The following is a 12842-nucleotide window of genomic DNA, read 5'->3' as shown; positions in this document are numbered from 1 at the left end:
ACGAGGAAGGGAAACCGAAAAGGATAGCAAACCAGCCAGCAGCCATCTGCAACATAAAGCAGCATCAGCAGAACTTAAGGTCAACAATGGGCGCAGAGGAGGTGAGATGCTGGGTTTGGAAACGGAGAAAATCGACAAGAGGGGATAACGAAAACATATGCTCGTCGATCGATGACGATGTAGATGTTGCTCGACTTGAGTAATGATGGCTAAGGAAGTGACCGTAAATGACGTGTAAGCACTGCAAAGCACTAAAAGGTGCAGTAGAAGTACGAGGAATCCAAAATACCATTCTCTACTTTCATAAAAGTGGTTAAGCCAAACGATGGCATATGGCATATTTTGATCAGTAGGTACATTACGTAGTTTATGGATTCTCCTTCAAGCGAACAAATTTAAGAAAAGAGCCGAACAGATCCGGTGTAAATTGTAACCTATTTGGAGGACGTCTACCACCTGCCCATTTCGGATCCCACTCGCCTGGGTTGGGTTGGGTCGAGAAATGAAAGATAACACATTTTTCTCAATACGAGAGCACACAACGCCCGGTAAATGGGGTTATGTTTGTGTAAATACTTCTGAGTTTTTTTTAAGTAGCGACACGAGACCAAAAGCTGAAACGCCTGTTTGACGATAAAACAAACTGATAAATCGAACGAAATCGATCGAGTGCGACGAAGAAGATTGATACAAATAAAAATGAATACAAAGATTACAACCTCTTTCAAGATTAAGCTGCAAATATTGAAACATTATCTCGAATATGTTTGTACCATCCAAATCAGCGCGCAAAATGTTGTAAACTGTGAAGGTTTAATCGTCGAAGCATTCCGTATATGATAAGACACGTGCATTCAGCTTATTTCATGGTTCAACGACATTCTACTCGAAAGTAAATGATATCTCGTTGGAAATATTTCAAACATTTCTTTCATTATTCGGGCATTCCTTGAATCTGTGAAAAAATAGTTTCCTATCCTACGTAATTTAGCCTACTATGGTTCAACGAGTTAAAAACACATTCTGCATTATTGGACTTCTTTGTTTGGTTGACAAAAACCTTTTACCAAAATGTTTACAAACTAATCAAACGGGACGAAATTTTTTCGAGAATGCCATTCGTTCCGAGTCCGTGCGAAAAATTCTTCCTGCGCGATGAAGTCGTCGTCCACAACAGAATCGACGACGCGTGGGTCGTCATCCGTGGGAACGTCTTCGATGTGACGCCTTTGTTCGATCGAAATCGCGGCTCGTCGTCGCCTCCGAAAAAGGTAACAACCACCATTCTTTTGTGGCCACTTGGCCATCTTTGCTGCTGCATGGCAAATTCTGCCGAGGCGTGACAAATGACCTCCCGCAATTTACCATTCGATGTGCCCTCTTCCCGACTGAGAATTAATTTCTTTAATCTCCCTACTGAAGCTTCATCAACTGCTCCTGGCCTATGCCGGTAAGGATCTGAGTGGGTTCTTCACCGCAGAACGAAGCCCTGTTTATCGGATTAGCAAGGATGGCGTCAAGGTGCCCAAGTTCCCACCGGTGATGTTGCGAAACAAAGCCAGCAATCAGTACTGGTGGGATGATCGGAGTTTGATTGTTGGAAAACTAACTGCTCAAGAGCGGCGGATTCGGATTCGGAACAATTTGACTCTTCGCGAACAGGAAATAGCAGTTTGTGAGGAAGACACCGTTAGTCTAATACAGGAAAAATTTATCAGGTTCAATTCTGACGCTACAAATTATAAATGGAGGAAGAATATAGATATGGTAAGATTAAATTAGATATAAAAATCTTAAAGCTTGATCTGTTTGACTCTTATCGAGTTTCCTCGAGCTGAATATATATTTTGTATAGATTTATATGTTTAAGAGTTGATACGATGTTGTGAAATGCTTAGAGCCCACGGTATCAACAGAAATGTTTAAGAATTGTATTTAAAATAAAAACTAAGTTCATACAAATATTCAACAGGCTCAGACACTTCATGACACGAAAAAAACTCTAACAGCTAAGATGGCCAACGGCATTAGAATCCAAACTAATTTTTATCGTCTCAAGCGAGCTAATTACTCAATCATGACTTTCGCCTCTTATCTAATGGATACAAAAATTGTACCCGGATCATAATTCTTCACATAATATAGTTATTATAATGCTAAACACTCTTCCAACCCGCACATTCCAGAGTGACAGCGAGGCTGATTTACGGCTGGATAAGACGCTGACGGAAAATGGCATCTTTTACGATCGTTACCCGCCAGCGCCGCTGGTTTGGATCTTCTATCAAGTGGAGATTTCAGCAAGTTCACCTGATGACGAGATGCCTTCACCCGGAGAGGGCATCGGAGTAGACCAAAGTGGAAGTGCCAAAGAACGGTCACAAGAAGTGCCCGACAAGTTGTAGTTTGCGAGTAAACCCAACATGTTTGGGTTGGAAACAACAACAACAACAACGACAGGAAAAGCTTGGGAGAAAACAATGGACTCGCGAATTTACCACATTCTGACGGAAGTGTGGCTGTTATGTAGACAGGTGGGTGAGTTTTTTCGCTGATTGAGTGAATAACATTTCAGAATGTCTAAATTGAACGATTAAAAAAATCTGAGATAACTTATTAGCCTGTTTCTTTTATTGAAAACGTTGAAGAAGGACGTGACTTTCGACTGTTTTTTTCATTGCAAATAAAAAAATCGAAACGCAGCAATTTTTATTAGAAATTTAGTCAACAGTTAACTTTTTTGAGTTTAAGTTTGCAAAATTTCTCTCCTCCTATAAATTACAGAAATTAGACGAAAAACTTTCAACTATCCCAGTTTTTCCTACCCTAAGAATTTTGAGATTTTCAACATTTTTGTTTTCTACTAGAATCCTACTGTTTATTACATATTTTGTATTCAATCAGGACCACTTTTTAGTGTTTTTAATTTTCGTAGAGGATTTACACGGAATTCTCTAATTAATGTCCTTAGGGTTTTTTTTGAAGCCACTAAAGTATTCAAACTTGAAGAAATTACAAATAATTAAACCTGTATGTAATCGACACAGAATTTTCTTAGCATAAATTTTCATTAAAATAGTCAAGCATCAGTTTCTCCCTTTTCAAAACCCACTAAGATCATTTCTGTAATTCGGCAAAACAATAACAGAACCAACCAAGCGACAATGGTGGTGGTTTGGTTGCCGCAGAAAACAAAAGCCCCGCAAAAGTATTTAATAAACGGCAACCGTAAACATAAAGGTCGAAACATCACCCGGGAAAGTTTCAGCAACAAAACAGATGATGATGATGATGATGATGGCAAAACAAGAAGCAAACCTTAAAGTGGGAAAATTGTCTCATCGTCTTCGTTGTCGTTTCAATTAAAATATAATAGAAATTCTTGGAATTCTTTCGTTGACCTCTATTTTATTTAATGTTTTGCGTGGGGGCGCGTGTGTTTTCTATACCAGGGCAAACCGGTAGTATGAAATTAAACTTCGGTATTGATAGCAGGGTCTCGAGAAATTCGATGGCCTCTTCTGTTGCCGCTGACTCGTGATGACTGTGGGTGGGGAAATTTCGCACGCGGCTCAAAGACATTGTTGTCGGCCAAGCGAAATTTGAAGGCCTTTTATTTTTTGGTGCAAACATGTAGGTTTTGTTTTATATAGGTATGCGTTATTTTGTTATTTTATGTTACTATGCACATTGCACATTAATTGAGCTTAATTTTTAATTGGGTACAATAACACTCAATCTCGTTTATAGCATTCCTACCCTCGTATCTTCAACTAGGTATGAACTCAGAAACCACATAGACGTTGTTCATGATATACCTACGCAGATTGCTACGGAGCGATATGAATAATTGTTTTTAACCCAACTTCATGACGTGTAGTTTAATATTGATTTAAGATTTTTATCGTCGTTAAAATTTTAGATTTTTACCTTAGTATTTCATCTCGCCGGAATGCCATATAAGCAAAATAATTAAGTTATACATAGGCAAAATCAAAGCACTTATAAGCAAACGGTATGTTTCATGTAAAAGTTGAATTTTTTTCCTTGGTATATGTAGATTATTAGTGTTATTTTTATTATCACTTTGTGATAAATTTTTGACATTTAAAAAACCCAGGATTCCAGGATTAAGCCTGCCTTGAACAAATGGCTAGAAACTCTATCAAATGTTTGAAAAAAAAAAAAAAATAGAATGGTAAAGAGGGTGTCCACGATGAAATTGCCACACACAAAATTGATTCGCAAAATTCAAGTTTTCATCCGATTGCAATCAAATTTGCAGGGATTGAAAAACAACTATTAAACTTAATTTTACCATTTTACTCATATTGTTACAGACCATAAGCAAATGCCCTCACCTTGGCCTTAACCCCGGCCATAACTACATTTTCGGCACGAAATTGACCTTATTGTCCGCATACCACTTCAGCACGTCCTTGGGGTAATGGCATGAGGCTGAATCCGGCCAGAAGATTGTTGGGACGTTGTGGGCCTTCGGGAGAGGAAGCGTTGCGTCCTGGGTTACCAAAGGTGCACTCCGCTTCCCGCACGTGCAGATGGCTTGCCAAACCAGGAATTTCTTCGCAAATTTGGACATCTTCTGAGTGCGGACATCCTCCGGAATTCTGAACGTATCCTTGGCCGTGAAAAACAGTTTGCCGGGATTTGTTTGAAGTCGGCCTATCACATATATTTCGTCGTCCATGATGCAGCATTCAACTTTCGTCAGCATATTGAGGTGCAACTTCCCGGTACGGGTTTTGGCGGACTTCTTCTGCTTCTCGTCGCGAAAAAGGGCCTGTTGTACCTTGAACGTTCGAAGCCCAACCTTAGTTTCGGCCTTCTGGACAAAACATTGGCTTAAGTTCAGCTTCTTAGCCACATCACGAACGGAGGCGTTCGGGTTTCGGTTGAAGGCCCCAATTACGCGGATGTGATTTTTGGTGATGTACGGAATACGTTTTCCTTCCCTTCTGGGCTTCCGATCAGTGGTCAATCGTTCCTCCAGCCGCTTAATCACTCGCGACCGTGGAATTCACGATTGTCAACGTTTTAGCGATGGAACGATGCGAGAGATCCTAGTTCTCGTTATGAATGCGCAAGATTTTATCACGCATGTTCTTTCGACTCCATTTCGCGAGTTTTGATCACAGGACTTTAAGGGGGGGGTAGGGTCTAACACTTTCAAAAAATCGATTTTTTTATTTTTTTATTTTCTTATTGTAAAACATTTCAAGAATGTTGTGTCAAATTTTCAAGTCAATTGAAGCAAAACTGTAGAAGTTATAGGCCTTTATCTCCTCCTATCTAATACTGCAAGAAAGCAAGAGCAGAAACTTCAAACGCGTTTTTCTCGAAAGCACATTTTTAAAGTCCGTGGACATCGTCATTTGAAAACTACTTATCCGATTCTTTTCAAATTTGGAACATAGTTTCTACATATAAAATACCAGACCCCAACGTTTTTCTTTTTTGATTTTTTTACTTTGGGGAGATTTTATAGGTGAAAAATGGCGGATTTTTAAGTGAAAAATCGTAGTTTTTACTTCAAACAGTCACAAAAATTTCATAAAAATATTTTTAAGTTAAATAAAAACGTTGGGGTCCAGAAAAACATCTATTAAAAATATTTTGCTCTGATTTTTTGAATTCAGATGATTCTGTGCTGAGATACAGTGTCCACCGCAAATCCTGTTTTCTAAAAGGCATCCTCGAAAATGCTCCGTCACCGGCTCATTTTTCAATATTTTTCTACGAAAAAATTACTAAATGTTCTTTTTGCAATGCTTTGTATAATGCAAAAAATTTGAATACATTTGTTTAAACGATAGCTCTAGAAAAAAATCGTGAAAATGGTGTTTTTTTATACCCGTTAGACCCTACCCCCCCCTTAAAACTTGTAGGATGTAAACAATGCACTATGAACTAAATCCACCAAAATGTTCATTAAATTCTACCCAACGGTTAAAAAGTTAGAGCAATTTCATGGTGTGGCATTTTCATCGTGGACACCATTTATGAAGGCGAAATTTAATTTGTTTTTGATCGGAAAATCTTTTAGCAATGTTTATAATTTTTCCCCTTAGTTTATACTAAGGGTGCCAGATTACCCGGTTTTATCCGGGTTTGCCCGGTTATTTAATACAAAACTTGACAATAGTCCGGTCCGGCCCGGTTGCCCGGATTTCATTGAAAAAAGCCCGGATTTATTCACTTTATTTTCCAGAACAAAAAAAAAAAACAAATAGTGTTGTCAATTTTTTTTTATTTATGTGTCAAAAATCGAAATTTTATGAGCAAGTTTTATAAAAATAATCATGAAAAGTTTTCTGAAATCCCAAAATAAGATTTAGACATTTCTGATGAAAAAAAAACTTTTTTTATAAGTTATTTTTCTTTATTTGTTTTGAGTAATTCCTGGATTTTAACCAAATTTGCTTGGATATTTCCCAGATTTTCGGTCGACAAATTTGAAGTAAACGCCCGGATTTGTCCGGCCCGGGTACTTGCTGAAAAAATTCTGGCAACATAAGTTTATACAGCATCTTTGTCCATTTTTAGATAAGAAATGTTTTTGGAAGAAAACATAAAAATCAGTTTAGCCTTAACAAAAATTTACTGTTATTTATATGTTCTTTGCTAAATGGTATCAAAACAATAAATTTCAAGTTTGTAGGGTAAAAAAAAAAATTCTGGGATTTTCATCTTTCTGGATGATTCATCCAAGTTGCCCCGAAACATGAAGTCTGGTTTTATGTAAACATAAATAAACATAAACAAATTCCTCAAAAACAGTTATAACAAACATAGGTAAATTTGATGATGTCAAAATGAGTTATTCCAGCCTGCATTGTACGTGTGTCATCTACCGATGCCATGGCCCATGTCTTAACAATAAAGCCAGTAGTCTATTGATTGAAGTTAAACGTACCTTCTTACCTCTGTGGGTACTGCAAAGCCTACTTGATGTCAGTAAATTAACCCACGGAAGCAATTAAGCTGGCGGGAAGAGCACACTTCAGGGCGCATGCTTGGCTTGGCTCGCTCAAGAATTACAAAAGAAGCTCGGCCGGATGTAAGTAGGGGTATGAAGTCCCCCATGTGCGCGATGTTTTTTTTCTTAATGTTTTTTTTTTTATTTTTACAATTACTGGATCTGGGCGATGTTGAATGGCTGAGAACCTTTAGTTCTGAAGGTTTCAACATAGACAAACGGGCTACATACATAAATGAGGAAGTTAATATAATTCTTCGCAATACAATTTGATGCTCACTAATTAATTTAGGCAGTTTTTTTTTTTTAAATATTCTTTTCTAGAGATGTAAAATACAACTTTTCTTTATTTTTATAATTTTAAGTTAAATCGCATTTATGAGCGATCGCGACTAAACGTTTTTTTTCTTTCCATGATGCGTTCGGGATAGCAAACGGTTGTGGTTCGGTTGCGCCTTGCTTGGTAGGTGGTTTATTGAATTATGATATCTCTTCTAACCGCAGAACTGCGGGTTTCAATGGGGATAAATATTTTCTTCTTCAAACCATGACGGAGAAGAAACTATCTAAGGGCAAGGCAGCTAAGAACAATGATATCTGGAAAGAAGTGACAACAATCTGGCAATTAATATTTACCATCGTAAAAAAATGAAAAAGCACGTGCCCGGAAATGCCGGAGGAAGAAGCCACTATGGACGCGTGTCACTTGAGCAGTTTCAAATTTAACACAATACCGTCATATCAACTTCCTTTCGTGGTTGACGGAACAGGATCGTGAATACATAATTGATTGAGATAGTTAGCTTCGGAAAGCTGTAGGATGGATCAATCGAATCAATTCAAACACTATTTCATCGTTTATCCACTCCTCAAGAGGAGAGTCCCCTTCTACGCTTTTGGTGAAATGGTAACACTGATGTCAATTTGACTTGAAGGGAGAAATTGATCAATAGCATCGACAATTCGAGTTGTTATCACTTTATTGAGCTGTTTGATACCTCACAAAATCATTTATCAAATCCTCCTTATCTTTCCGCAGTTTCGGTTGACTAAATATGGGTACTCGTTTACAAGTTGGTCTGTGAATCTCATCAATCAAAACATATGGCTCTATCTAAATAAAATAGTTGAGTGTAGTTTGATATGATCATAATACAGCACTTGAATTGATTGACGAATCATACATTCGTACTGCACCTTGGAGGTGAAATTTTTGGATACAGATTGTAATTAGTTTTGAATAATTAAAAGGTTTTATCGGATAAAGAATATATTTAAGGAGTTCCCAGCGAATGAAGCATTATTTTTTGAATATTAAAAACTTTTGGTGCATGTTATGGCTCGAGAAACCGATTAGGCCAGTAGTTTTTGAATGAACAATGCTTAGAATGAAGTACAACATACCAAATGATTCGTTCTCCAGAAATCATAAGTGATCAACATAGTTGATTGGGCTGATGCTTCTGATCTCTCGATAAATGATATCATCTTCATGCGGCGTATTCGGGATATTGCTTTGAAGAAATCTCAATTAAAAAAAACAAACTTGTTGATCATATCAAAGTTTTGTTTTAAAGTTATTTTTTTTTATTGTTTTAACCAACTTGATTATTGTTCAAATGCGAATAAAACAACTTTTAAAATTTTGACATCTTTTCTTTATGTCATTCATTAGTATTTTTCACTATCACTACATGTATATTACATGAATAGCTATGTTCCTTAATAATGATGAAGAATATACGCGATATAAATTAATAACACTAGTTTCCAGCATTTTTGAACTAACTAAATAGATGATCACTTTTAATGTTAAATTCGGCGCTGAATTTGCAAATGAAATTATACAATTCTCAGTAGAACAGTTTTCAGCTATGCTCGAAATATGAAATTTTGGAAAATTAAAAAAGAACTTGTACTCAGATTCAAATATCTCGGAATGCATAACATTAATTTGAAATCTCTTTTTTGCATATTAAAGGTGAATAAATTTTAATCGATCATCTGAACTTTATTTTTGCGGTTGATCAACAGTATTGTTGATATTAGTGACTTTATAATAGGAAAAAAAAATAGAAAAACGCTTTTTTCAGAAATTTTGTTCCAGCAATTGTTTTAGACTCAAAAGTAACATTAAAAAATCTGATTTTCTATTGGCCTTAAATATCTTTCAAAATATTAAGTTATTTTACTCGAGAGGAACAAAACATACTGGTTTTTCATGGATAACTTTTTTCTCCACCAGCCGATTGCTTTTTATGATTTTTTTTTTAAACCTAAACTAAGAAAAGTATTTCACTCGAAGTCTACAACATGATTGAACTTAAAACAAAAAAGTTATTGCGGTTCAAAAATTGTATTTTGCACGGAAATTCTCGTATAAAAAGCAACGCGTAAAAAGTACTCATTGAGTGTTAGACCACAATTTCCGGCTAAAATACAATCTTTGAACCCCATTAGCTTTTTTGCTTCATTTCCAATCGTGTTGCAGTCTTCGAGTGAAATATTTGTCTTAGTGTAGACTTTAAGAAAATTTTTCATAAAAAGCAATCGGCTAGTGGAGAAAAATGTTATCAATGAAAAACCAATGTTTTTTGTTCCTCGCGAGCAACCCTTCCCCATGGTCAGATCGTTCTGCAAATTTTGCACGTGACCTTCTGGTAATCTAATAATTGGTTTTAACTTGGTGCGAGTGAGATTTACCATGTTTAATTCTTCCCATACTATGATGAGTACACCACGGTTCGTTAAATTATTCAAAAATGCAAAAGTAACTGTTATGGTAAAGTAACCATAACTTCTTCAAATTTCAACCGTTTTGATAAATAACAACTTGAAATCTTCGTTTTAAATTAATATTTATAGTCAATAGAAAATCATATTTTTCAAATGTTACTTTCGAGTTTAAAACTTTTACTGAAACAAAATTTTATTTAAAAAAAGCGCTGAAATTTTTTTTTTCTATCATTAAGTCTCTAATATCAACAATACTGTTGATCATGCGCAAAAATAAAGTTCAGATAATCGATAGAAAAGCTATTCACCTTTAATACGAAAAAAAGAGATTTCAAATTAATGTTATGGATCCCGAGATATTCAAATCTGAGTACAAGTTCTTTTTTTTTAATTTTTCCAAAATTTCATATTTGGAGCATAACTGAAAAAGTGTTCTACTGCGATTTATTTGAATTTAATCTTCGGATTCAGCACCGGATTTTGCATTAAAAATATTGGTCGGCCAATAAAGTTCACGATTTTTTTAAGTTTTGTAAACTAGTGTTTAATTATTTAACACCAGGGCCGTAGGAAGAACCGCCTCATGGAAGGGCTTTTTGATGGCTTATTTTTTCTATGAAAGTTTTGCTCAAACAATGCATGAATTAACACTAGAAAGACCGCACCAGTCAAAATGACTGGTTGGACACTTTGTTTGTTGAATATCTTTAAAACAATACGCTCTAAAAATTCGCAAAAAATACGACTTTTCATGAATTTTGAATCTCTACAAAACTGTGTATTTATTATTTCACTAGCTCTTTTAATAAGTGAGAAAAATTTCGAAGCGAAGCCATGAAAATTTGTAGAAATAGTTCTCGGATTAACCGCTGTGTGGCGCTTCAAGCACTTGACTCCCAATTTTTCTAGTCCGTTTTGTTGCTCAACTAAAATCAAACTCTCTGTCAAAATTTGGCGAAATTTCATCAAGATTTGTAAAAGTTATGTTAGATTTAATACATGTCCATTCGAGAAATCGAGTAGTTTTAGGTGATAAATATGTTTTACACTAAACTAGAATGAGTAAAATAATTATAAATTGTGTACTCATTTATTCAAATTTGAAGACATCTGCTATGAAACTGAATAATTTAAATGATATTTCAACATAGGTGCACGGAATATTTTTTATATGTTGGTTATCCACCATGGGTGTACGGATTCACCACAGTTTCTGCCTAAGTATGTGTCACATGCATTCTTAGATTATTAGGTTCGACAAAATTCCAATGGAAGTCCACTTACAGGTATTCCGGCACCCGTGTATATAACTGGCTAGCTGGCAACTGATTGAACATTCTTATTGAACATTCTTATTATAAGAGGAAACACATCTTACCTGTCGGCAACTTATGGGGTTTGAACCCAAGAGTTTTCTTGCCGATACCGGGAATCGAACCCAGTACGCCTGGCATACCTAGACCAGACTCGCGCCACCCTATCTGATAGACCACATCGGTGCTAAGATATTTCAACATGGGTGCACGGATTGGCTGTAAATTCGCCATTGAAAATTATATAGAAATAAATAGTTTTCAACTTGCTTCAGAACACAAAATATTTTTGAGTTAGATATGATAGGTATTTAAAATGCAATATTGGTCAATCGAAAAACTTTTAAGGAAAAACAAATCAACGTGTACATTTGACAATGTTGAATCATTATTTTTATTTTCACTGTTTTCCGTCGCACGACATAACTTGATGCATTTAATTTCTAAAATTCACTCGGTCCATGGTAACCGTTTTCCAATCACTTGGATGTTGATCAGATCTTATCAGATAAATATACGATTGCAAAAACCTGTTTTTTAATAATAAATAAATAAATTTATTATTTCGAGATATAATTAAAATATTTTTTTCCAGGAATGAAAAAACGAAACTTAAAATAAAAATCGTTACTTAAATCATTATGTCTCAATATGAAAAACATGGTTTCGACTTTGTTTTAGTTAAGATTTTTAAAAATGCTATTCAAAAATTTGCAGAAAGTCCAATATTTGATTAAAACGCAGTGAATCCGTGCACCCATAGTGAAAAACTATGTATTTAACAAAATTTTTCATTTGAATCTATAAAAGTCTTTATTCTTTATCTTTAGCATGCAAAAAAATTGATTTTGGATGAATGGCGGTGAATCTGTGCACCCATGGTGAATTGCTCTACTTATGGAAAAAGTATGCTTCAAAACCTACAATATCAGGTATAATTTATAGGCAACGTGTTGAAAAATTTCAGAGCGGTGGATGCTAGAAGATATCTACTAAAACAAAATTGAAGTGAAACCGTGCACCCATGGTCAATACCTATAGCCATCTAACATTATTTTATAATTAAATTGTTAATGTGTTTTAAGTTTTTGGAAATTATTTGAAATATTCATTTTATGACACACACGCATTCGTCAACTATGCGAAAATGAGGTGATTCCGTGCACCCATGGTGAAAAAATATTTCCATTTTATAACAAAAAAGATACCGAATAAATAACAAAATAATTTCAAAAGAAAAAAGTTAAAAATATTATGATATAAAAAATTTTCCCTATACCAGTCATTTTGACTGGTCGCGGTCCGAATAGGTATATTCAATTTGCCGGTCCTTCTAGTGTTAAAGGAAAGTTGTAAAGAAATAATTTTCAATACTATTTGATGATTCATTTTCGAGTTCTTTCACTATAAAATTATTCGTACTGAATAAAAACTTTTGAACAAAACATTCTAAAATCTTTAAGATTGTAAGCTTCATTTGTATAAGGAATCCTTTAGCAATAAAAAAGAAACTGACTTTCATCGATGATTAAAATCTTTTAGTTTGCAGAAGAAAAGCTCAAGAATTTAGCCTATTTGATATGAACATAGAATAAGTTTATAAAGAAGCCTTCCCGTATTAAAAACCCTATTCTATGCTCAAATCAAATAAACCATGTCTATCAACTTGAGCAAGTTGAAAGATTCTAACCATCAATGAAAATAAATCAAATTTTCAAAAGTAAAATTATAAGATTTAAATTTTGCGGTTCTGATTCTTACCGAATTTAAAATTTTAGTTTGAAATTTGGCTCTTG

At 35.1% G+C, this 12842-nt stretch overlaps 1 protein-coding gene across 1 annotated transcript; it reads left to right on the top strand.

Annotated features, from left to right (window-relative positions):
• Positions 1-1045: 1045 nt before the first annotated feature.
• Positions 1046-2619, top strand: LOC129749567 (cytochrome b5 domain-containing protein 1). Its single transcript, XM_055744587.1, has 3 exons — positions 1046-1271; positions 1423-1767; positions 2187-2619. Exons 1-3 carry the CDS (start codon positions 1113-1115, stop codon positions 2403-2405), a joined length of 723 nt encoding a protein of 240 aa, XP_055600562.1. The 5' UTR covers positions 1046-1112; the 3' UTR covers positions 2406-2619.
• Positions 2620-12842: the final 10223 nt, after the last annotated feature.

Source organism: Uranotaenia lowii, chromosome 2 (genome assembly GCF_029784155.1).
Source record: "Uranotaenia lowii strain MFRU-FL chromosome 2, ASM2978415v1, whole genome shotgun sequence".
Classification (NCBI taxonomy): domain Eukaryota; kingdom Metazoa; phylum Arthropoda; class Insecta; order Diptera; family Culicidae; genus Uranotaenia; species Uranotaenia lowii.
Note: the sequence above shows the minus strand (reverse complement) of the source record. Positions and strands in the feature narration are given on the sequence as shown.

Coding starts and splice junctions, on each gene's coding strand:
- LOC129749567 (XM_055744587.1), top strand. CDS start 1,113: ATGCCATTCGTTCCGAGTCCGTGCGAAAAATTCTTCCTGCGCGATGAA. Junction 1,272..1,422: donor CGTCGTCGCCTCCGAAAAAG/GTAACAACCACC, acceptor TCCCTACTGAAG/CTTCATCAACTGCTCCTGGC. Junction 1,768..2,186: donor GGAGGAAGAATATAGATATG/GTAAGATTAAAT, acceptor CGCACATTCCAG/AGTGACAGCGAGGCTGATTT.